Source organism: Aulonocara stuartgranti, assembly GCF_965226115.1.
Source record: "Aulonocara stuartgranti genome assembly, chromosome: 18".
Taxonomy (NCBI): domain Eukaryota; kingdom Metazoa; phylum Chordata; class Actinopteri; order Cichliformes; family Cichlidae; genus Aulonocara; species Aulonocara stuartgranti.
The window spans coordinates 22,530,333-22,554,328 of NC_138954.1; the positions used below are offsets into that span (position 1 = coordinate 22,530,333).

Consider the following 23,996-nt stretch of genomic DNA (forward strand, 5'->3'; position numbering starts at 1 on the left):
ATTAACGTATTACTCTGTTTGATTCTAACGCAGGGCCGCAGATACTGAACAATATGTCTGCAAATGAGACCGTTTGCAACATTACCACCAACTGTGCCACGAATTGCACAGTGGATTATCTTCAGGGTCTGGGTTATGCAACTTTGTTTCTTCTGGGTTTCCTGATAAATGCTGCTGCTCTGTATGCCTTCATTACCGTACGGCGCTCGTGGACAGACACGCACATCTATATGTTGAACCTGAACATTTCAGATTTTTCCCTCATCCTTTTCCTGAGCTTCAGGATTTACGATGCCTTCTCCTGCCTGCCTGTAACTTACTTTTGTACCTTTCTCATGTATGTACATTATATCAACATGTATGCCAGCATCTTCACAACAGCAGCCATCAGTGTCCAACGCTACCTGAGTATAAGATTCCCACTGCGTGCCAGATCGTGGAGATGGAAGAAACAGATAGCTTTTGCAGTGTGTTTGGTCATTTGGGTAGTTGTGATAACAGCATGCATTATAGTCCGCAAGGACAACTATCCTGAAAAACTCTGGACATGTTTTGAACGATGTAAAAATATTCCACATCGTACATGGAGTATGACGTCAGTGATATTTATAGGTTTTCTCATCCCACTTCTGATCATCGTTTTCTGCTCCACTCGGATCATCCGTATGTTTTTAAAGGAGGCCGACAAGTCAGAGGAGAAGAAAAACATTGTTGGCATAGTCACAGCCAATATGATTGTGTTTATCGTCTGTTACACGCCGATCCATATCGCCTTTGTTGCTGGCCTCTTTGACGAGCCACAGGAAGACTGGATATGCAAAAGCACTACTGTGCACAAGTATTTACTCTGGTCTGAATGGATTGCTGGCACAAATTGCTGTTTCGATTCCATCAGCTATTGTTTTTTATTGAAAGGCTTTTATTCAAAAGCACGTAACTCTTAAGGCAGCATTTGAGTGTGTTATTTAAAGAGGCAAAATACCGTAAAGTTCAGTTATATTTGAAGTCAAAAGTTAAACTAGAAGAAGATCTTAAAGCCTGAGGCTTTGATAAATATGTAGAACACATGGGCAAAAATACAGGTCAAATGACCACAATGAGTCAGAGCTGCTGTTTAACTTAGGTAAATGTTTGTTCAGTCACAGATATCAGACAACAAGATGTATGCTAACTTAAATGTATTTCATTTAGGTGCTGTTTTGTCATCTCCACACACATTTTTAAGAAAATCTAATAGACCATAAAAACAAGAAAAGACAAATACTTTAGAAATCTGTCAAAAACATCCATCCCTCATGCATAATTTAAGTGAATAATCTGTGACTCGTATGGATGATTTTTTCTGACAGCTTAGATATATCTGACTGTTCCCTTGGTTGCCACGAACTGTTTGTAGTCTGCAACAGCAAAAGCTGATTACCATGCCTACCAATGCTTAACAAAACCAATCTAAGGACTTAAAGAATATTAACGTAAAACTCACATTTACTGCACATGTAGGCATGCTGGGAGTGGGTGTCCCATTCTCCACACTGATGGCACAATGCATGAAGGGGCTTTCTAGTAAATTTCACCTGCTCTGATTGACATTTGCTGAAGACAAGTACCTGAAATCTCTGAGAATTAAAGTGAAGAAGCTGTGGTACACTGTGAGAATCACAGGAATCCACTTGATACATTTGGTTTTCACAAAAAGTTGGAATACCGCTGCTACTCTTTGACCATTTTAAAAATGTCTCTTGCTCTCTCAAGACATTTTTTGACTTTTGAAACATTGGTTCCATTTGAGTTACTTAGCAATGGAGCAGCTGATTGACTTATTGCATTAAAATAAATATTTGACTGTTTTTTGTGATTTGTTCTTTTTTATGTATTATGACATATGATTCCTTTTTCGCAGAGGCAATTTTATAGTCTATGAAGTACACAAATATTCCTGGTTAGCTATGGAAATTTGTATTAGTTGCACAGCAAGATTAGTAGTGTTGACGCAAAGCAAGAAGGTCCTGGGTTTGAATCAACTGTCTGTGTGGAGTTTGCATGTTGTCTGTGGGTACTCTGGCTTCCTTCCTTCTAGTCCATGGTGATTTAAATTGCCCATAAGTGTGAATGGTTGTCTGTTTCTCTTTTAGGCCTGTGACAGGTTGTTGGCCTGTCCAGGCAGCTCATATGGTAAATGGCATCAACCCCTGTAAACCTGAATTGGATAAGTGGAAGAGAATGGATTTCTTTTTTTCCTTTTTTTTATTATCTGTGTTTATTTCCCAGTGACTCATTGGTATATATCAGTTGTCTTTAACACCTGGCTTGGACTGACTCAATAAATTGCTGTATTAAGTCTTAGTTAATGTGTGTTATGTATGTTTTATATTTGTCTTAAGCTATAAATATCTGTATTTTTTTAAAACCCATTATGTCTTCTGTGCTGTCTGTGTGATGTTCATAGCAAAACAGGAAAGGAGATAACAAAGGCTTTGCTTTGCCAGCTTTGCTACACACCTCTCATCAAAACATCAGTCTGTCTCAGGCGTATAGCAGCACAGACAGACAATGTGCACTTAACAGAAGCGGGCCCATGGGAGTTTGTGTCCTTCACTCCTTCCTGTGTGAAACCCAGGAGCACATGAATGCAGGCCAGTGTCCAGCTCCCTCTAGTGGCAAGAAAAGCACATGCTTGAAAGATTTTCCACTTCCTCTGCTCTGAATCTGTCTGCTCTGAAGCCTAAAGCTGCCAGTTTCGAGACAAATATGTCTCATTTAAAGAAAATAAACTGCGATAATGATATACACATCACTCTAGACGGCAGTGAAGCAATCATGCTGCATTAGTGACTGTGCATTTGTGTGTGCACTGTGTGCGTGGGCACGTGTATAATGACATGCATTTATTTTAATGAGTGCATTCAAAACCACACGCGACAACATTAGCAGTCAATTATATAATGCCATTTAATAGCAGTACTCCAAAGATTGATGATTATTATATCAGCAGTGGCTTAGCGACTGCAAAACTTGGCAGGCATCAGTCAAATGAGACGGCTCAGCTCAGACTGAGGTCAGGCCTGCGACTCTACTCTAACGACAGGAAGGAAACTGCTGAAGTCTGCGTTCAGCCAATAGTCACGTAAATACTGTACATACGTCTTATTCACAGTATCGTCACCAAAAAAATAGCCTCGCACTTCAGCAACCGCGCTGCCTTAGAAGAGCACGGATCCCCCCCTCCCAATTTCCACACCCCCATCCCTGAAACCACACAGGTACACAATACATTCAGGATGGTTATTTACATTATTCACAAATGTTATAGAGAACAGCTCCCTTTTAGAAAGAAAAGGAAAGAAACCCCCACACAGTTTGTGCTTTTCCTTATTTCTGCACATTGTAATGGTGCCAAACAAAAGTGATTACATTCATTCACTCGGGATGCTGACGAGCGGTTTTCAAGATCCTCCAGTATGGCAGTTGGTTGACGATGACAGACAGACAATCACCAGACTACAGACTACACAACGAAACGTCCATAATCAGGAAATGAGCTACACAGTGTTCCCTCAATGCACTTCAGTCCATTTGAGGGTTTGCTTATGAACTACTTATAAAACATTATTATTATTGTTAGATATCTGCTATTCAGTTCATGTCACGGCACCAGCGAAAACATTAATAGTGTTGAAAGGGCATGACAGAGTATGTAATGTATGCTTACATATGTACAGTATATGGCGTGATGTATTAAACCTAAGATCAGGGTTTTTTTTCCCGGTCTGCTGCGCTTTCTATCTAAAACGTGTTGGAGATACATCAGCTGTAGAAAAGTCAGCCTTCTCTTGAATATAATGGAAGCACATTGCAGTTGCCTTGTGGCGCACAAAGTGCTGAAACACTACATTTGAAAGATTCAGCTGCAATATTTCTACAAAAAGTGTTACTTGGATAAAAAAAAAAACAGCCCACAAACCTTGATGTAGGCAGTTTCATGGAGGAACCAAACTACATCAGCCACATATGTCACTATGCAGAAGGAAGCATCAGGCTCCTTCTCACCAATGATTAAACGTTACGGAGAAAATAGTTCCAATGACAAGCTGCTTACAGCAAGCTTTGTTGTTTTTCCGGGTTTTTTTGAGCAACTGCATCATGATGTGTGGAAAGGGACAAAACTGCTGAGTTTTTATTTTTATTTTTGAAAAGCACAAGGAAATGGTCATCTCTTTCCATTATATTCAAGAGCGGACAAGTATTTCTACAGCTGATGTCTCTAAAGGAGCAACTCACACTATGGATAAAATAAAATAAAGCAAAGCAGACCAGAGGAAGAATACATACATTTCATTTCAGAGGTGAACCGTCCCTTTAAGTAAAAGTAATTTACAAACAGACCCTCAAATAGTGTTTTTAACATTCAGCATCAGGAGCGTCACATGAAGAGAGCTGAAAAAAGTGTATTTTAACAGCAGTACAAGTCGGCATCTCAATGAAAAAAAGAAGAAACATTCATCGCGTTACGTCAAAGGCAGAATTATAAGAAGTATACTGCAATAAGTGAGTTCTTCAACACCACAGTACGTGAGGAAGGTGCACTGCTGACCTAAACTATGTTTTCATGGCACTTTTAAAGTTTCTCCCACTCTTTTTTTTTGCTTCATTAATCAGGCATCAGTAAATCATTCTTCATTTGGGTTTGGCACATTGAAGTAAAGAAAAGAAAAAAAAAGACACCGGCGATGCGTAGTGTCTTGGACATTTCCATCTTGGAGCAGGTCACTGTGAGAATTTTCCACGTTACTCTTATAATGAGACAGTAAAATGCATATTTTTGTTTCCAAGCTGATGCCTGTCTATATTTTTTCTAAGTTACTGTTTGTCTAACATTATGGTCTCACCTAAATTAAAGTTTACTATGTACATATAAACCATATATTGCTGCTCGCTTCGGATTCAGCGCAAACCAGCGTTCATTTGTCGTCTAGTAGACCGGAGGGTTGACCGTCAAGTCACCCAGTCAGCTGTAACAGATTCTCATTGTTTCCCACAGTAGTTTTAGTTCTTGCACCTTCATATGATCGTGTTTTTATTTCCTTTTTTCCATCTGCCCTCTTTATCTGGTCTCTGTTTTACTGCTGCAACACGTTTAAACCGTGTTGTGTTGATCTAAAGGCCGACCATTTCGTGGCACCGCGGACACTTTGATGGGCTGAATATATAGTCCCATTTGCCAGCTGAGAACATTTCCCCTCACCCCTGTTGGCTCTAAGATGAGCCAGAGGTTTCAATCATCCCCACTGTAACTGCCACTGTGCTCTGTATTACATCTGTGGGACCTTGACCCACTGTGAGCCTAAGGGGAAATCTTCCCCCGTAAAACTGGACTGCGTTCTATAATGCAGACCTAATGAATGTGTGTGTGTGTGTGTGTGTGTGTGTGTGTAAGCAGAAAAAACCATAAGGTGACAGTGAAGGACAAGGTGTTCTTACACTGCAGTTCTTGTACGTTATATTCTCCATAACGCCTCCTGCCTTTCTGTCTATCTTTCTGTCATTTGTGATTTTTCTGTCAGTCCAGTGCTGTGGTACAATCCCACCTGATGTCCTTGTGGAATTATTGGTTGTTAAAGAGTACATAGAGTGGAAGCAAGAAACGAATTGAGTGATGGACAGCTGAGATGCCGTCATTACAGAGAGCATGCATTTGGCAGGAATAGTGCTGACGTTCCAGTCCTGCGCCCTGCACTCCAAAGACGTGAGTTATGGTCCCATATCCCCACGAGACAGGTTAGAGGCATCTGGCACACAAGTCATGCTCCTTCGTATACACAGAATACTAAATACCCACCTGTACAAATACATGTACTTGTATGTGTGCAGCAAGGAGAAAGAGTGGGGAAAAAACTGAAGGACTTATAGGTTCAATATCTGTCTTGAGAGAATGACCTTTTTTTTTTCACCTGGAGCTTCAGATACTTTAAAGATGTTCAGAATTTCCAATTTCACTTCAAGTACCCAGTTGGCAATCACACCAACAGGTAATGCAGTGGGGAACAGATGGCTAGCAGTCTTGTTAATGCTATCCATGAAGGGAAAAGCATCCCACTATTGCAGGAGCATTCGACTGGCTCTGCAGTCAATCTGCACAGTGAACGCAGTATCTAAGTGCCACGTCCATTTTCATCCTCGTCCTCTCTGCTCCCCCCCTTCTGCTCTCTTTCCATCTTCTTTGCTCCCCTCTAGTCTCTCTCTCTCTCCCTGCTGCCACTAAGATCAGGAGAGGGAGGCAACTCTGCAATGCAGACACAGCAACAACCTCAGTCCATCTGACCAATTAATGTGAGCCAGGATATGAGCGGCAGACCCAGCAGCCAGTCATAAGGAGAGGCTCATCACGGGGTGAAAGAGGGGTTGCCCGAGAGACTGACAGAGAAGATTATGGAGTGGGGTAGTGGGCCGAAATGACAATGAAATAAAGATGTGGGGAAAAGAGAAGGGAGAGAGTGACAGGCAGAATAAAGAGTAAGGACATTTATGTAAACAAAACAAAGAGCCCTGGAAACAGAATTGGTTTCCTCCACAGTCACTGGCCAGCCTGAGTCCTGTCACTGCAGTTCTTCTTACCCATCAGCTGGCTGAGATCCACCAGCTCACCCAGCTCCCCTCGCTCCAGGGCCCCTCTCAGGAGAGCCCTGCTCAGCCCGGGGGTGTGTTGCTGGGACACATAAGCTTGGCTGCTGGGAGCGGGCATTGATGGGGGAGGCAGGGGGACGGGAACCATCCCGTGGCTGCTGAGGATGTATCCTTCCTGGGCTGGCCAACGCAAAGGCAGTGGCTCGCTGTACTCCATTGGTGCGCTGGGTGCTGAGACCACCCTCCGACGCTCAGGTGAGTCCTGGGGGGTCATGGGGTAAACATATTCTACTGCAGACTTCCTGAGGGGGGCTTTGGGCGTCCCCTTCGCTTTTTCTTGCTTGCTCAGACAGACATAGTGCTGGCGTGGCGTGTCATTCCCTCGGCTGTCGCCGCTGTGTCTTCCACCTCCGCCTTGCTGGAAGAGTCTGGTGGTCAGGTAAACAGAGGGGGGCATGCGACAGGGTGAACCCAGACCTACAGAACCTCCCCCGAGGTAGGTCTGACTTGTGTCCCACCCTCCAGAGTTGGAGTCGGACAGCCGCAGGCCTCTGCGTTTCTGCTGGGGTGTGTGCTCCGGAGTGGGCAGGAAACCGGGGTCTAGCTCTCCCGACTTCACCCAGCCGTTGGGCATGACAAACAAGGTCTCCCCGCCCTGAGAGCAGGGGCGCTCCCCTCCTCCCTGCCGTGTCACGCTCAACACAGAGCCTTCCATCCCTCCGCCGCTACTCAGCAGGCCTCTTTCACGCCGCTGGATGGAGGCCTGGGAAGTGGTGCCATGGCGACGGTTTGCAGGCTTGTGGGCCATGATCCAACACACAGCAAGGCCCGAGAGCGCCGCCCCTATGGTGAATGCAGAGACTGCAGATGCCACGAGCAGGTTGAGCGAGACCAGGCTCTCCGGTTCAATGAGCAAACTCTGTTGGAGAATTCCTGAAGATTAAAAGACACAGTTACAAAGATGACATTCAGTAGAACTCTCCAATGACCGTCCTGTCTCAATGTGTGACCGGAGGCTGTAGTTTAAAATGATTATTATTACATATAGTCCTATTCTGTTACTTAGCACTTTCCCGTCTCGTATCATGATAGATCAAAAACTACAATACACTCCTAAGTGGTGATCATCATCTGCAGCATTATAGGATTTTCTTTCTGTGATGATTATGTTTCAGAGTAACTTCTCTCCAGTTTGGCCTTGAGGCTCCACGAGCTCTGTTTCAGAGAGGCCTGCACTTGTCATCAGCACAGCTAAGACTACAGCAGCTCCCTTTCTCCCTCTCCTCACACTTTCCATCCTGCTGCCTGGCCAGAGAGTTGCCCCTTTGCAGCAAGGCCTTACCTCAGTGTTTCCACCCAGCTCTAATAGCTCCCATCTGCAGACACAGCACCACATGCCTGTCTCTGGCTCAGCCTCTCCGACGTTTTCACCGCTTGGATTACAGTCTGACAGATGTGCAGCTGGGTATCACTGACTTCCGGTGCTATCTGTTGTCATATGTTATTTCAAGACAAATGAGTGTGGTGAGGGCTTGGAATGTGCTGCGTATCCCTTTTCTGTTGTTTTGTTGGAAATTCCGAACCAGCTAAATGGATTTTATGATGCTGAATCTGGGTTACAGCAAACGGAACACCTCGTAAAAAAAGAAAATGCTGTAGAGGAAATGCCTTTTTTTGGTGTTTTCCACTGACTCTGTGGATTTCAAAGCACGGTTCAAAGAGGGCCTCTGTGGTACTGCTGCAGTGACATCTGAGCCTCTCAACAGAAGCGGGATGTAGTGACATTATGCTCAGCCGTTTCCTGCTCGCGTACCAGCCGAACCCATTCCTCGCTATCAGATATATGACAAAACAAAACCTCATATGCTGAATGATAGTGCATTTCCAGTATTATCTACACACAGTTGCACAACTTTCACAACTTTCACAACCTCCCTAATTAAAATGTCACTCTGGGATATGTTTTGACCTGAAGGAAGTGAGACCGAAACCAGAATCTCACTTCTTCTTCTTCCAGCTCTCACAAAAATACTAAAGTATTCAGTTTCCATGCTGAATGGATCTTGCTGAGCTGCGGAGTAAATCACGTTACATCCTTGATAATTAAAATTAACTTAATTCCAGAAATGACTGTCTGTACTCTCTCACTTGGTACTATCAGAACATAATGTTCAGTGACAAATAGGCAGGTGTAATGAGCGATTGAGCCACTAGGTGGAGCCTGCCCTCACTCGACTGCACACAACCAGCAGCATCCATGTCATAGTGCTGCAACCTACCATCACAGTCTCCGAGGTGGGAGGTGGTGTTTCCATACTCCACATCTTGCTGAAAAGGGAGTCTACGAGACAGAGAGATCACAGACAAAATAATCAGAGATTTGTTTTTAATAAAGACAGCACACAGCAGGAAACATGTTTCCTTAATTGTTATATAGACACATGAATACTCATGGAAGAGCGCATTGAATGAATTTTGATGCTTGACTTCACAAATAAATCATTTACAGCTAATCAATGAAAATCCGACCCTTTTCATGCTCACTTTTGTGCAGAAAGTTGTTTGTGAATGATGATGTTTGTTAGTGGGGATCAATAAAAACTGATATTGCACATATGGATCTAAGATTCGGTGTTATGACATTTTTGATCCCTTTATGGATTTTCTTTCTTTTTCTTTTCCACCCCTAAGAGGATCAAAGGGTGGGGAGCGTGTGTTGTGATTTACAAGCTGGTGGAAAAAGAGGGGAGAGGGGGAGGGGGGTCGTAACGTGTCCTAATAGCAGTGCTGGACCTCCATATGCTGTCAGAACAGCTTTGATGCCTCTTGGTATTGATTCTACTAGAGAAGACCATCATTCTCCCAAAAGATGCTCCCTAACTTAGTGTTTTGATTATGACGGTGGAGGCTGCTGCCTAACAGTATCTCCTATAGATATTTATTTAGGTCAGGCATACGATCTTCATCATCATCAAACTGTTCGGTGACCCCGGTTACCCTATGGATTGAGACATTGTTACGCTGGAAGTGGTCACTGACATCAGGATAGAAATGTTTCACCATATAATAAAGGTAATCGTACTTCGTATTGATTTGCTGGGTCCCATCCCTCTAGCGGGAGGAGTGGACCCAAACTATGTTGGCAAAATGACCCCCATAGTGTAATAAAGCCAATGGAGTCCCTCTGATCACGGGTTTCAAAGACTTCATCAGTCTGCAGGTTCTGCATTTGATTCAGACACCTGTATTTTTAGTAAGAAATAATAAAAAATAAGCACTGTCTACTGGTCATTACAAAGAAATAACAAAATTAACTTAAACATTTAGAAAGGAAAGCAAACTGTTCACTGGTTTTCCTTTATCAACATGTGTATTGGCACAAACTTGCTAAGGGGTGACAGCCCAGACTTGGAGGTGGGGACAGCGGTTAGCACTGCTGCCTCACAGGAAGTAGGTTTTGGGTTCAAATCTGGGCTGTGGGCCTCTTTCTGTGGAATTTGCATGTTTTCCCTTCCATTTGTGTTAATGGTTGCATCTCCTAGTTTCAGTTGTGTGACCCACTGGTGGTTTATTCATGCTAACATATATATACACACATACATATACATACATAGAGAGAGAGAGAGACCATTTAGGTCAAGTAGCCTGTGTAGCTCATACTGATTTTGCAATTACATCATCTTCATTTGGAGGAAGTAAACATTCAGTGTTGTGTGCATGTTTGTTGTCCTCACCGTGTACCGGGTCTTAGAAAGGAGCAAGTGCTGCCTCTGGTCCAGCCACAGTATGGATCCCTGGAGGCCAGACAGCTTCTACTCACACAACAAGCAAACAATCAAAACAACATCATTAAACATCATTAAAATCCTCAAATGTGAAACGTGTCTGTTTTGAAATATGCGGACAACTACTGAGATAATAAATCCTTGCGAGGGATTCATTTTTATACGCCGCAGACACACATATTCTATCAAATGGTTGCTTGTTCACACTATCTAAGTGTGATTTATCTGCTGTGGGAATCAGGTCCATGGCACAGTGTTCAAAACACCTTCCTCATATAGACAGATAAAATACAGGTGCCTCCTTTGTTTTCACAGTCAATCAGCCTCTTGTGTCAATTTAAATATCATTTGCTAGCAAAACAAATTTTCTCAAAATAAATATTAAACCAAAGTAGCCAGCTGTGACATGCATATCCAAAATACAAACATGCAAAAAATGAAAATAGAACTGTACATTTTAATTGGATGATAGCAGTACCAGGAAGTGAGAAAGCAGAGGAGAAATAAAAGTTGGCCAGAAAATAAAGCCTTGGCATATGGCAGCTGCTAAAGTGACCTAATTATTGGCCAAAGAAAGATTGAAGAAAAGGAAAATACTCTGAAAGGCAAAAGTGCCACTCACTTCATGCAGCGTGAGTGAAGGTGGCAGCGAGATGTGGGGACTCGGACCAGGCACGAGGGAAAGGCCAGCAGCAGAGTGTGGCTTGTTCGGTCCAGCGACAGAGACAGGAGCTGACGGGCCTGAGGAGAGTCCTCACCACATCTGGACACAGGGACAGAAAGTCAAGTCAGATGTAACACCTCTGCACTCCTCTTTTGGCTTCACATACAGTGGGATGCAAAAGTTTGGGCAACCTTGTTAATCGCCGTTATTTTCCTGTATAAATCGTTGGTTGTTACAATAAAAAATGTCAGTTAAAAATATCATATAGGAGACACACACAGTGTTATTTGAGAAGTGAAATGAAGTTTATTGGATTTACAGAAAGTGTGCAATAATTGTTTAAATAAAATCAGGCAGGTGCATAAATTTGGGCACCACAAAAAAAGAAATGAAATCAATATTTAGTAGATCCGCCTTTTGCAGAAATTACAGCCTCTAAACGCTTCCTGTAGGTTCCAATGAGAGTCTGGATTGTGGTTGAAGGTATTTTGGACCATTCCTCTTTACAAAACATCTCTAGTTCATTCAGGTTTGATGGCTTCCGAGCATGGACAGCTCTCTTTAACTCACACCACAGATTTCAATAATATTCAGGTCTGGGGACTGAGATGGTCATTCCAGAACGTTGTACTTGTTCCTCTGCATGAATGCCTTAGTGGATTTTGAGCAGTGTTTCGGGCCGTTGTCTTGTTGAAAGATCCAGCACGGCGCAGCTTCAGCTTTGTCACTGATTCCTGGACATTGAGTGGAATCCATGTGTCCCTCAACTTTGACAAGATTCCCAGTCCCTGCACTGGCCACACAGCCCCACAGCATGATGGAACCACCATATTTTACTGTAGGTAGCAGGTGTTTTTCTTGGAATGCTGTGTTCTTTTTCCTCCATGCATAACGCCCCTTGTTATGCCCAAATAGCTCAATTTTAGTTTCATCAGTCCACAGCACCTTATTCCAGAATGAAGCTGGCTTGTCCAAATGTGTTTTAGCAAACCTCAAGCAGCTCTGTTTGTGCTGTGGGCGGAGAAAAGGCTTCCTCTGCATCACTCTCGCATACAGCATCTCCTTGTGTAAAGTGCACCGAATGGTTGAACAGTGACTCCATCTGCTGCAAGATGATGTTGTAGGTCTTTGGTGCTGGTCTGTGGGTTGACTCTGACTCTTCTCACCATTCGTCGCTTCTGTCTGTCTGAGATTTTTGTTCGTCTGCCACTTCGAGCCTTAACTTGAACTGAGCCTGTGGTCTTCCATTTTCTCAATATGTTCCTAACTGTGGAAACAGACAGCTTAAATCTCTGAGACAGCTTTCTGTATCCTTCCCCTAAACAATGATGGTGAACAATCTTTGACTTCAGGTCATTTGAGAGTTGTTTTGAGACCCCCATGTTGCTACTCTTCAGAGAAATTTAAAAGAGGAGGGAAACTTACAATTGACCCCCTTAAATACTCTTTCTCATTATTGGATTCACCTGTGTATGTAGGTCAGGGGTCACTGAGCTTACCGAGCCAATTTGAGTTCCAATAATTAGTTCTAAAGGTTTTGGAATCAATAAAATGACAACAGTGCCCAAATTTATGCACCTGCCTGATTTTGTTTAAACAATTATTGCACACTTTCTGTAAATCCAATAAGCTTCATTTCACTTCTCAAATATCACTGTGTGTGTCTCCTATATGATATATTTAACTGACATTTTTTATTGTAACAGCCAACGATTTATACAGGAAAAACAAGGTTACCCAAACTTTTGCATCCCACTGTAAACACTTAACTATAAAGCTCTGTGCCCTTGCCATCATATAAAGGGTCTCAGCCGAATTTTGCTGTCAACATGAAACAATAGTTAATTTGATTATTTTGGTGCTTCCAAAACAGAACTGGCACATGCACTCACCTGCCACTTTGAGATTCTCATCACGGACCTGCAGCCAACATAACTGCAGCAACCGTGTGATACCATCATGTCAAAATGGACTGAAATCTCTGAGGAATGTCTCAGGCACCTTGTTGAATCTATGCCATGAGTAATTACTGCAGCCGTGAAGGCAAAAGTAGATCCACCCTGAGACCAGCAAGGTGTACCTAATAAAGTGGCCAGTGAGTGTACCTATAAATCACTGGTTCAGCAACGAAACATCATAACATCAAATATCCCTGATACGTTTGGCTGAATGATTTGTTGCTGTCAACCATTTCCATTGTTATTTTTTAATAATAATTTGAAGGTGCAAAAAAAATGTTTTTTTTAATTAACATGTCATATTGGGCATTTTACACAATGCACCAACATTTTTTGGGACAACTAAAACTTAACTGATTAATCGATTGAATAACCTGCAAATCACCTGAAGTCTGTCCTAAATAAACAAATAAACAAACAGTTGAATATTAGATACCTAGGCAATAAAAGTTTTGGCAGCTGAAAACATTTTCTAGTCACCAACTCCCTGTTGCAGCTACATTTTCACACGTAACTGCTGTGGGCAGAGTTGTTTTCAGTCACAGTAATCAGATTAACCAGGTGCTGAGTTGACATGCGTGGACAGTGAGATTATTGGTTTGTTGCATGAGAGATTGATAGGCTGTGTTCCAGTATCCTTCAGCCCAACCGAATTTAATGAGCTGGCGTTGTGAAAGTACCACGGCTAAGACTGCTGTCACTGCTGCTAAGAAAAAAAATGTCACCACACTGCTTTAATTATATAGTCTATATGACTATACCTGTGATAGATACGGTCAAAGGCATGAAAGAATAGGCTTTTACTGTAAAATGGACTTCAGAAATGTAGAAAATCTAATATTTAATTAAGTATAAATGATGAAAGTTATTGGGTGAAAAGCACTGCTGCTCTGCAGTTATCAGCCAGAAGCAGTTACAGTGACTCGATATATGCCAAGGACAAAGATATCCTGCCTCATACTCACTTATCTGGGTTGAATCCCTCCACCTCCTCCAGAAAGACACTGCTATGAGAGACAGAATCTCCACTGGGAATCATTAGGAACTTGAGAATGGTCCCACGGGTTGAACCCAGGAACAAGACTGTACGGTTCTTATGGGGGCCAGCTTCTGTGTCCACCACCATAGACGTCAACTGGTACCTAGAAACAGAGATCATTAAAAAGAAAAAAGGTGAATCGACTACATTTCCTATCCTATCCTGGCTGTTATTTTTCAGTTTATCCTTCCCTTTTTTTTTTTTTTTTTTTTAGTTCTATAGAGCTACATGGATGCTGTTAAACAACTGAGTCACTCTGTGTACCGTCCCATAGTCTTGACCACCCAGGGTCTATGTCCCAGCAGCGGAACTGTCTCATCCATGAGCGGGTGGGTCTTGACAAAATTCAGCACCTCATCTGGCAGTGTGGTCGAGGAGCTAAATCTGGATCCCTGCACTGCACATCCTCCTGGCCTGCAGACAGAGGGAGAAGTTGAAAAGCAGTCCGAGAGAAAAGCCAGAGGAGATTCTTTTTTTTTCATTTTCTGGAGGCAGTATTAGAATATTTGGTGAATAGTTGTGAAATAGAAGTAAAACTGACAGTTGGAGCTTATAGGAGGACTTTACTGAATGTGAGACAGATGCTTAGACAGCAGCACTGCAGTACTCTGCTTACAAGTCCTGCTTACATACACTTTGCATAATAATACCTTGGTTTAGGCACGGCTTCATCTGGTACAGGTGTCCAAATAGACTCGGGGGATTTTTGCTCCTTAAAGCGTCCCTCAAAGACATGAGCGAGCTGCTGCATGTCAAACACACACACCGCAGATCCCGGGATGCTACCAAACACAGGGGGAGAGGACGGTGATGAGAAAACAAGAGCAACATTACATTTATTTGGGTATTATGTGTCCCGTGGTACCTGTTGGGTGGCGTGGAGAAGAGACCCAGAATGACATCTCGTCCCTGCATGCGGATGATGCCACTCGTGGCGTGCAGGAGGTTGAAGTAAAAGTGCGAGTCTCCGGGGACGGAGCAGTTGAGCCGCGCCTTTAGAAACGTGGTCCACTGTTTCTCCAGGACGCGCTGGGAGCCACCCAGGTCTGATTTACACACACGGGCCACGCGGGACACCATCACCTAGAATAAGAAGGGAAAGTTTAACAAAAACCCTTCAGACTAAGCAAGAAGAAGGAAGGAGAAAAAGGGAAGGAGAGCACCTTCTCCAGATGATGAAACTCCATGGCCATCTCTCTGAAGAAGAAGTAAATATGAGGCCCCCACTCCATGGCACTCACAAAGTAGGGCTCTGAGAAATTCAAATGAGAAAAACACCACAATCACAGTTACAGCACAGTCCCTGGAGTCAAACAAGGCTCCGCAACCCCTGATATGGGGCTGCAGTGAGAGTCGCATCAACATGGACCGCTGCTGTCCACCAGCCTCACTCATTAAATATACATGTCCTCTTTAATTTATCGTTGTGGGTTAAGATTATACACATTACCTATCATTTATTCATCCAGCACTGTGCCAGCTTTGACCTGCCCCGGCTTGTTTTCTTCTCCATGGAAAACAGGCGCTTCGCTGCTTGGTCCAAGGCTTGTTAAAACCTCGAATCTGTGGAGTCTGACTAACCTCAATACATCACTCTGCCCGGACATGTTCCACTTATGATAAAAATCGATAAAACGAGAGCCTAATCGTGTCTGGTTTTGCCAAATTTAGCTTGCTATTTAACTCGCCCAAACTGTCTTGTGCACCTGCGAGCCACTTACAAAAAGATAGCAATGACAGTTTTTCAAATCTCTCTTATTTGTTTTGTGATTGTCTCTTTGTCTGGCTCTGGAGGGACATTTTCAATATGTCTGTTTCTAAAAGTACCTCGGAACCATTTGGAGTCGTGCTTGACTGTGCGGAGGGCAGGGCTGTCGCCGAGGCTGCGATAGATCACTGCGTCGATGGCCAGGAAGTCTGTCACGGTGCCGGTAAAGAGACTTCCATCTGACGGAGAAACGCAGGGAGAGAGAGAAGGAGGAGAAGAAGAAAAGAAGGTGAAGATACAGATAGAGCGATAGCACAAGGTCGGGAAGATTAAAACCAAACAAGCAATGCAGCGAGAGGTCTGACTATAAATCATTTGCAAAGGTAAACACAAGGGCACAGACGTTTCACTGTCTGGAGCTGGAAACTGAGTCTGATGTCGGCAACAAAAGCGACATTTTTCATCTTTACAGAGCAAAGCCGAGATGCTACCTGCAAATAAAGCCACATTGGCATGTCGTGGATCATATGGGCACCGTGCCATCCCACTGATAGGCTCTCCCACCATTTCTAGACTGTCTCTCTGCAGGAGGAATAAAAAAAAAAAAAGATAAACCAACTGGCAGATACACAAAGAAAGGGTGGATGACAGATAGACGGATACTAACAGTGTAGTTGGCACACAGAGGGTTGAAGGCATTTGTTCCGCATACAAACAGTCCACCGTCCTGCTTGAGTAAAACCTTGATGAAATTACGACACTCTCCCTGTAGAAAAAACAAACAGACCAAACAAAAGGAAATTATTATTACAGAAGGAAGGGGGGTAAACCTACAGGGCACTCAAGGTGACAAAGAGGGTTTTGAACAAAGCCGCTACAAGACTGTCAGCGTGAAGTATGAAGAATGCAGCTTAAAAACAGCCCTGAGAGGAAATAACACTCTCAACCCCACTCCATCTGGAAAAACAACAGGATGGGCACTTTATAGTAGTCTTCAAAGTGGAGGCTGCTGATTGAAGTTTAAAGATGCTACCAGAGAGTCGGAAACTTGATGATCCTTTCCTCCCTCTGTGATAGTATTTTACCACAATGTCTGATGGCGTGAACTTGAAAACACAGAAAAAATACCTGTGCAGGTAGACGATTAACACTTGTGCTTTTCGGCAGCTCCGTATTTATTCGTCAGATTGGAAATAATTGACAGGATCGCTTCCCTTGAAATCACTTTCTTGTCAAGAGTCTCATGCCAGCTACATTGGATTGGATTGGCTTAAAGACTGAGAACAGGAGAGCACAGCTATTCCAGCACTGTCCAAGATCAGTTGCATCCACCTACCACCACCACCTCTATAACACCGTTCATATACCTCATTTGCTTAATCTCAAAACTCAGAACTACCAGAGATAGATAGATAGATAGATAGATAGATAGATAGATAGATAGATAGATGTTTCAGTGAATTGTTGAGGCTTTTACCCATTTTCCTAGAAAATACAAAGAAATGAAAGTTGGCACAAGAGTTTTACACAAGCCCGTAAAAAGAAAAAAAAGAAGCTTTATCCAGAAAATGATTTAATTCCTTCTTTTGTAATTACAAAAATATTACCAGGAGCAAACTACAGTAATTGCTGTTAAATTGTCCATAAAGATTATGTGTGTGTCACAAATTATAGCTAATCTGCAAGGATGCATTTGTGTGTAAGATAGGAAGAGGACAGATGGTAATGAATTATTTAAATTAAACTTCTAAAGGGAAAGGAGAGAAGTTTAATACTTATCAAGAGCTACCCCTTTATATAAATAGAAACAAAAAATACAACCTAAACTTTATACAGGCTGTCTACATTGGCATAGCTGTAGATATGTGTACAAAACAATGATAAAGGAAAATAGCTGCACCCAGACAACCCGAGTGAGTCAAGAAAACAGAAAAGCCTAAGCCACTTATTTACTGAGCCAATTTTTTCTCACATTCACATCGTTTCTTGTTTTTATACAGCCGTGTGAACTTCTGCAGTGACAAACAGGCTTTCATTGCCTCTGTGCAGTTATTCCACAGCGTTACTCCCTTGACTGTAATTCTGTGATATTTACTCTTGGTTCTTATTGCCGGTTTATTAAACATATAGCTCCTCTCAGTGCATGATGTTTTTGTCTTCCTTCAAACAAATATTCGAAAGACTTGGGGATAATGTATGTTGTCTTGCTTGCTTTGTACATAATTTGGACTCAAGCTTAAGCTCAGCTGGGCAATTACATTTCTGTGAAAACTGCTGGCATAATGCAAATGAATGTAAAGTCCAAAACATCAAACTGGTTCTTTTAATACAGCTGCTTCATTAGTGCCTGCTTACTATTAATGTTCAAAGAGCATTGAAGGTTTTATTAAATGTAATGAAAGTGGGGCAATGCTGCACACTTACCTACTGCTTCAGTGTTGATGGGGGTTTAAAATCCAATCTTATAACATGAATTAAAGAATTTTAATTAACGCAGTTCACTTGTCTGTCCTTTGTCTCACATTCTCACCACTCTCCAGTGTTTATCCTCTTGACTTTCTTTGTTTCTCCTTTTATCACAGCGTTACTTCTTGTTTTTTTTTCCTCACTCCTACATCATCTCCTCTTTCATCTGTGGTGTTTGAAGCAACACCTTTTCCCTTTTCTCATCCCTCCACCTCATTCTTACTACCTGGTGGCTGCACTGTGCTCCTAATGTCTTTCCTCCTCAGTTCTCCTCCACCTACATGCGTCCCATTGCCATCTATACATGCCTTCCTCAACTCATTTCAATTACCGTTTCCTCCCTGAGGCTGTGTCACTCTCCCTGCTCACTTTGCTCTATAATGTCTCCCCCTGCCTTTTTGGCTTAGATTGTATTTTGCTGGTGGCATTGCTACCCCCCCCCCCCCCCCCCCCCCCCATCAGATACTTATCCTAAATTTGATCAGGTTCCCTTCATACTTCACAGAACTGTCACCTTTCACTTTATATATACACTTAAAATTGTCCCACTTTCTCTGTCTTACCCCACAGGCTGAAAATGATATATGACTAGAAAACTAGCACAATGCAGATGCTGAAGAAAAAAAAAACCCCAACAGCTTTGAAGCTCCATGAACATCTCTTGGCCCGGGTAATGTGTCACCGAGCTTGTGTGATTAAGCGATGTGCTGATTCTGTATCAACAAGATCAAATTTGTGTAAATACCGTATGCAGGTGCGCCCAAAGGGAATAAGGTTTCTGTAACAGCTGTTGTGTCTGTCCATGCGTGTGATGGTGTAGATAGCGCTGGTGCGTGCACTAGTGGATCTCAAAGTCAGTCAAAGTGCTGTGAGCGATTATTTTACCTCGTGCTTGCCCTTCATCCGACACACTCGAATATCGTTCTTATTGGATTCCCAAGTCCTTTTCTGGAAGGGGATAAACCACAGTCAGACCTCCCTGCACGCTTGTTATGTGTGTATGCGCACATGATTATGTTTTTTTGTTTTAGTGCATGTGTGAGTCTTACCTTGCTGTAAAACATCTCATCGCCTGCCATGTTATCCAGCTCCACTCTGTACAAGTCATCTCTGGAAACACACAGCAAGACAATCGAAAGCATCAGTTAAGCAATATGATGCAAATTGACACAGTGAACCCGCGTTTTTTTTTTCTTCAACAGATTTGAAATCATTTTCAGTTCGCTTAGGAAACTGTGAGTCTTCCCGTGCTCCGTTGTCTCATGGAGTACCACAGGGTTCCATTCTGGGCCCTATCCTGTTTTCACTTTATTTACTTCCATTGGGCTCAATTCTTAGAAAGCACAGACTCTCTTTTCACTGTTATGCAAATGACTGCCAGATTTATGTTCCTCTTAAAAAGAAAGATGGGTCATCTGTAAATTGTTTGCAAACATGTCTGGAGGACGTCAAGTCGTGGTTGGCGCTAAACTTTCTTTGTTTTAATGATTCTAAAACTGAAATAATGGTGTTTAGACCTGCCTCCACTGCTGTTCCGTGTGTTGATCTGCAATCCCTGAAATCATTCTGTAAACCAGAGATTGTTAATCTGGGTTTTAAAATGGATCCTGAACTTAAGCTTGAAAGCCACATCGGGTTGGTTGTAAGGTCTAGTTTCTTTCATCTGAGGCAACTGGCCAAAATTAAGCACTTTCTTACGAGACAGCAATTTGAAACAGTAATCCACGCTTTTGTAACCGTTCGGCTGGATTACTGTAATTCTCTTTATTATGGGGTGAGTCGATCTTCTGTTTTTCGACTGCAGCTAGTCCAGAATGCTGCTGCACGCCTTTTAACTGGCACTCGTAGATACGAGCACATCACCCCAGTTTTATATTCACTTCATTGGCTGCCCGTGCATTTTAGGATCCATTTTAAACTGCTTTTATTTGTTTTTAAATGTTTGTCCAATGCTGCCCCTCTGTACCTCTCTGAGCTTCTTCATCCATACATACCTTCCTGGTCCCTCAGGTCGGCAGACCAGCTCCTCCTGAGTGTGCCCAGGACTAATCGTAAGCTCAGAGGGGATCAGGTGTTTGCTGTGGCAGCACCAAAATTGTGGAATGAGTTGCCTTTACATGTTAGACAGGCACCTTCCTTATCTGTTTTTAAATCGCGTCTTAAAACATATTTATTTACCTTGGCTTTTAGCACAGCAGGACTTGTTGATGTCTCTTAATATATTTTCTTATTAATTATATTATTTTTAATTTTAAAATATTTTATATGTAATTTAAACTGTTTCCTCTCTGTTTTATATTTGTAGCACTTTGGTCAACATTGTTGGATGTAAAGTGCGTTATAAATAAAGATGCTATGCTATGCTAATTCATGATTGTTAATCAATACGCCGATGGTGGGTCAAAGCACTGATGCATTCAGAGTGAGAAGTGTTTGGACTGCCGCTGGAGTAAGGCGATTCATATTTTTCCATCTGTAAGTGTAATGTGAATGAGCAGCTTTTCACTTGACATTTAACAGCAAAGCTGAATACATCGCCACTCCAGCAAACTGCTGAAAACGTCCTCCACAAAGTGACAGCAGATGGAAGCCGTGGCATCAAAGCGAAAGCAGAAAAACATATCAGTGCGAACGCATCAGTAACGCACAGTCGGAGGTGGTTGCTGTTGGTTACCTGGCTCCTATGTACAGCGTGCGGTTGACTTGGAGGACCGTCTGGATGTGCAGCTCCTGTCTTTGTGCTGAACGATGAGCTCGGCCCAGGAACACTGGATACCTCCTCACCACTGGCGTGAACGCACAGACAAAAAGACACAGACTAAAAAACTGAGAATTAAAATCCTTGCTCAATGATTCTCTGACAGCTGAGGACAGAGTGGCTACTTTTCCCATCTATATATACCCAAAGTACTCAGGCAAGCCATCAAACAGCTTCTCTAACCTTCACTTTAATAGTGTCCTCACTCATTCTTGATGTTTTTGTTTCCAAAAACAAAGATAATGGGCAGAGACGAATTATGCAGCGGTTCAAGCGTGCTGAAACGCTGTTATCCTCTAAGTGGGGTTTTTTGTGCTTTTTTGCGCTGTTGTTGATGCGTGCAGCTCCACAATGAGAAAAACTGTGTTTAATCACTCTTGCTGTTATTTTATGATGATAAAAGGCGCTTCTTCCCTGTCTCCTCTTACCTTTGAGACAAATGAGGGAGTAAAAGATGAGGTTGAGAGAGAAGGTGGGAGTATCAGGCTACAAGAAAGTTTGGGAGAGGTCTCCATAGGGAGCCCTCATCATCAGGAGACAGATTGGGAAAGCGCGTCTCTCGCTGTCCTTGACTGCAGGGGAGGGAAAGAGGACGTAGCGATCCATCTCCACCTGTCTCCTCCCCCTCTCTCCCATCTACATCACCTCATCCAATCCAACTACCCCCCCACCTTTTCATCTTTCTCCACCTTTCAAGCTCTATTATGATCATTTCTCACACGCCACTGTGTTTATTTCGTGCCCTCTCTCATGCTTATTAATCTATTGCTGCCATGGAAAGATGAGGTGAGGCTTCTTTGTATTTGTATGCCTGGGTAGTTCGAAAGTAGCTTCACGCCAAGGCTTTGACCCTTGACCTCCAATTTCCACATCCACCGCAGAGCCATTCATCAGTGCTGCACTTATACTGGTGCACAACACGTACACAAAGGCGAAGGACACGTACCCTCCACAGGGACGTAGCTGAGTGGACTGGGTTCCTCTGGGAATGAGCCATCAGCCAGTTGAAGCAGCAGGAGAAGAAATGCGAGGGGTGGAGCCACAGTTGCCATGGCAGCAACACAGATGCACTGTTAACAAAGCGAAAAGGAGAGAGAAAAATTTCATTGCGCACTGTCTGTGTGTGTGTGTTCATGCCTGGGAGTGCACACGGGTATGCGTATTGGTATTCTGACAATATTTCTCAGTGCAGAGGAACAGGTGTGTGTGTGTGTGTGTGTGTGTGTGTGTGTGAGAGAGACAGGGTCAGAAGTGCAGCGGGGTGACTGCTGCTGCAAACCTGGATTCAGCAGGGAGCAAATGTGTTTCTATTGTCTGCCTTAGAGGTGTAACAGGGACCTATTGTCAGAAATGTCACTCCATTGTCGAAGAGTCTGAATGGAAGGGGATTCTCACAAAACGTTCACACAGAGACAAAACACTCTTGGGTGGCAATGCTTTTCTGACTAATTGTGTTTCTCTATGTACATATAAAGGCAATAAAATGGGTAATTAGCCACAAAACAGAAAAGACTAGATGGCCTTTAGAAGTAGAATGAAGAGAGCAGAAGGTAGCGACCAGGGTAAGCTGGACATTGTCTTTCTGGTTGAAAAGACGCCCTAAATCAAAGTGGAGGAAACAGATTTTGGCCTTTAAAAAGTTAAGAGGCCACATAAGGATCACACTGGTGCTAGATGCATGAAATACAGATGCAAAAATTAGTGACCAGCTTACTGCTTTAGCATGTTAGCTTTCAAACATTTGTTGATTTGCTGAGAAGAAAGTGCAGATCTTCTGCAGGAATTTGGTCACCAGCCAAAGTAAAGATCATATATAAACTCTGACCTGTTTATGTCTCTATAACATCTCGGGCTGTTCATCATCTGTGAATTAACCAGTTGGTTCATTAAATGTGAGCGTCTTCAGAACAGACCAGGACTTAAGGTACTAAAGGGAAAGAGGAATATTAAGAATTAAATTGTTTATCGTGCTATGGTTTTACTGGTCTGGCCCACTTAAGACCCACTTCAGAGTAATGTGGATGTCTCTAATCAGATTTCAGGACAATTCATTTATTATTATTGAGAGATTTCACATGCAACCATACCAGTAAATGCTAACCTCCCGGCACCCGAGGTAGCATCAGGAGATCACTAAAATTGTTAGCATTCATCCCTTTGGATCCAGAAATGACTGCTTAAAGTTTAATTTCCATTAAATACTTGGATATTTTAATTTGAATGGCAACAATGGACCAACAGACACACTGGAATTTATACAGCCTGAAGGGTGGGTTACAACAAAGAGTTCAAACTCTTGCAGAGACAGTGGAACAATACTGCTGCACATAAAATGTTAGGGATAAAATGTGGTAGCCAAACCATCCAGCACATGTTTGAATTCAAAAGCTTTATTAGTACGCCTTTACTCAAAATGTCTATGGCTCACACTGTTAAAAAAAACATCTTAAAAAAACGGTAATATTCCGGCAGCTTGGGCACCAACATACTACCTTAAAATAACAGAAAATAACTTCCTCATAAAAATACTGTTATTTCCAGTAATGACAATACAGTTTGTTGCGCTAATTTTACATGGGATTCTGCCTTTTCCAAGTGCTTTTAAACGTTAAATTAGAAACATTTTAACGTGATCAAACAATGAAATTAACGATAAACAAGGTGAATGTGGCAATATGAATCGTAATACGTAAATATGCAGTTAACAGTTGGTTAACAATCGATTGCATGCCCTGGGACAGACTGACAAAGGTGAGGCTGCCATATCGCACCATCGGCCCCTCTGGCCATCACTAGTAGCTGAAGACACGGACACAATACCGAGAGTGTCCGAGCCGGGGCTCGAACCGGCAACCCTCTGATCACAAGGCGAACTGCCAACTCTTGAGCCAAGATCGCCCTAAATAGCAATGATAATAATACTTATGTGATGTAACCAGAGATGGGCATCCGATTACTTTTTTCAAGTAACGAGTAAAGTAAGGGATTACTATTGCA

At 42.7% G+C, this 23,996-nt stretch overlaps 2 protein-coding genes across 6 annotated transcripts in view; one reads left to right on the forward strand and one right to left on the reverse strand.

Annotated features, from left to right (window-relative positions):
• LOC309694662 (G-protein coupled receptor 35) overlaps window positions 1-1,847 on the forward strand; it is a 15,686-nt gene extending 13,839 nt beyond the window's left edge. For all 4 annotated transcript variants that reach the window (XM_082514854.1, XM_082514856.1, XM_082514853.1 and 1 more), the window contains exon 2: window positions 34-1,847. In XM_082514854.1, coding sequence (XP_082370980.1) covers window positions 34-944 — 911 coding nt within the window. In that variant the 3' untranslated portion in view covers window positions 945-1,847. The remainder of the gene's footprint in view (window positions 1-33) is intronic.
• Window positions 1,848-2,938: 1,091 nt separating this feature from the next.
• LOC309693547 (semaphorin-6B-like) overlaps window positions 2,939-23,996 on the reverse strand; it is a 37,592-nt gene continuing 16,534 nt past the window's right edge. For both annotated transcript variants that reach the window (XM_082512883.1, XM_082512882.1), the window contains exons 2-17: window positions 21,946-22,069; window positions 20,916-21,027; window positions 19,291-19,351; window positions 19,127-19,189; window positions 16,443-16,541; window positions 16,267-16,357; window positions 15,895-16,014; window positions 15,231-15,319; window positions 14,933-15,150; window positions 14,718-14,849; window positions 14,332-14,481; window positions 13,994-14,170; window positions 11,029-11,169; window positions 10,356-10,433; window positions 8,901-8,962; window positions 2,939-7,554 (exon numbers count right to left, since the gene is read on the reverse strand). In XM_082512883.1, coding sequence (XP_082369009.1) covers window positions 6,572-7,554; window positions 8,901-8,962; window positions 10,356-10,433; window positions 11,029-11,169; window positions 13,994-14,170; window positions 14,332-14,481; window positions 14,718-14,849; window positions 14,933-15,150; window positions 15,231-15,319; window positions 15,895-16,014; window positions 16,267-16,357; window positions 16,443-16,541; window positions 19,127-19,189; window positions 19,291-19,351; window positions 20,916-21,027; window positions 21,946-22,051 — 2,682 coding nt within the window. In that variant the 5' untranslated portion in view covers window positions 22,052-22,069 and the 3' untranslated portion in view covers window positions 2,939-6,571. The remainder of the gene's footprint in view (window positions 7,555-8,900; window positions 8,963-10,355; window positions 10,434-11,028; window positions 11,170-13,993; window positions 14,171-14,331; window positions 14,482-14,717; window positions 14,850-14,932; window positions 15,151-15,230; window positions 15,320-15,894; window positions 16,015-16,266; window positions 16,358-16,442; window positions 16,542-19,126; window positions 19,190-19,290; window positions 19,352-20,915; window positions 21,028-21,945; window positions 22,070-23,996) is intronic.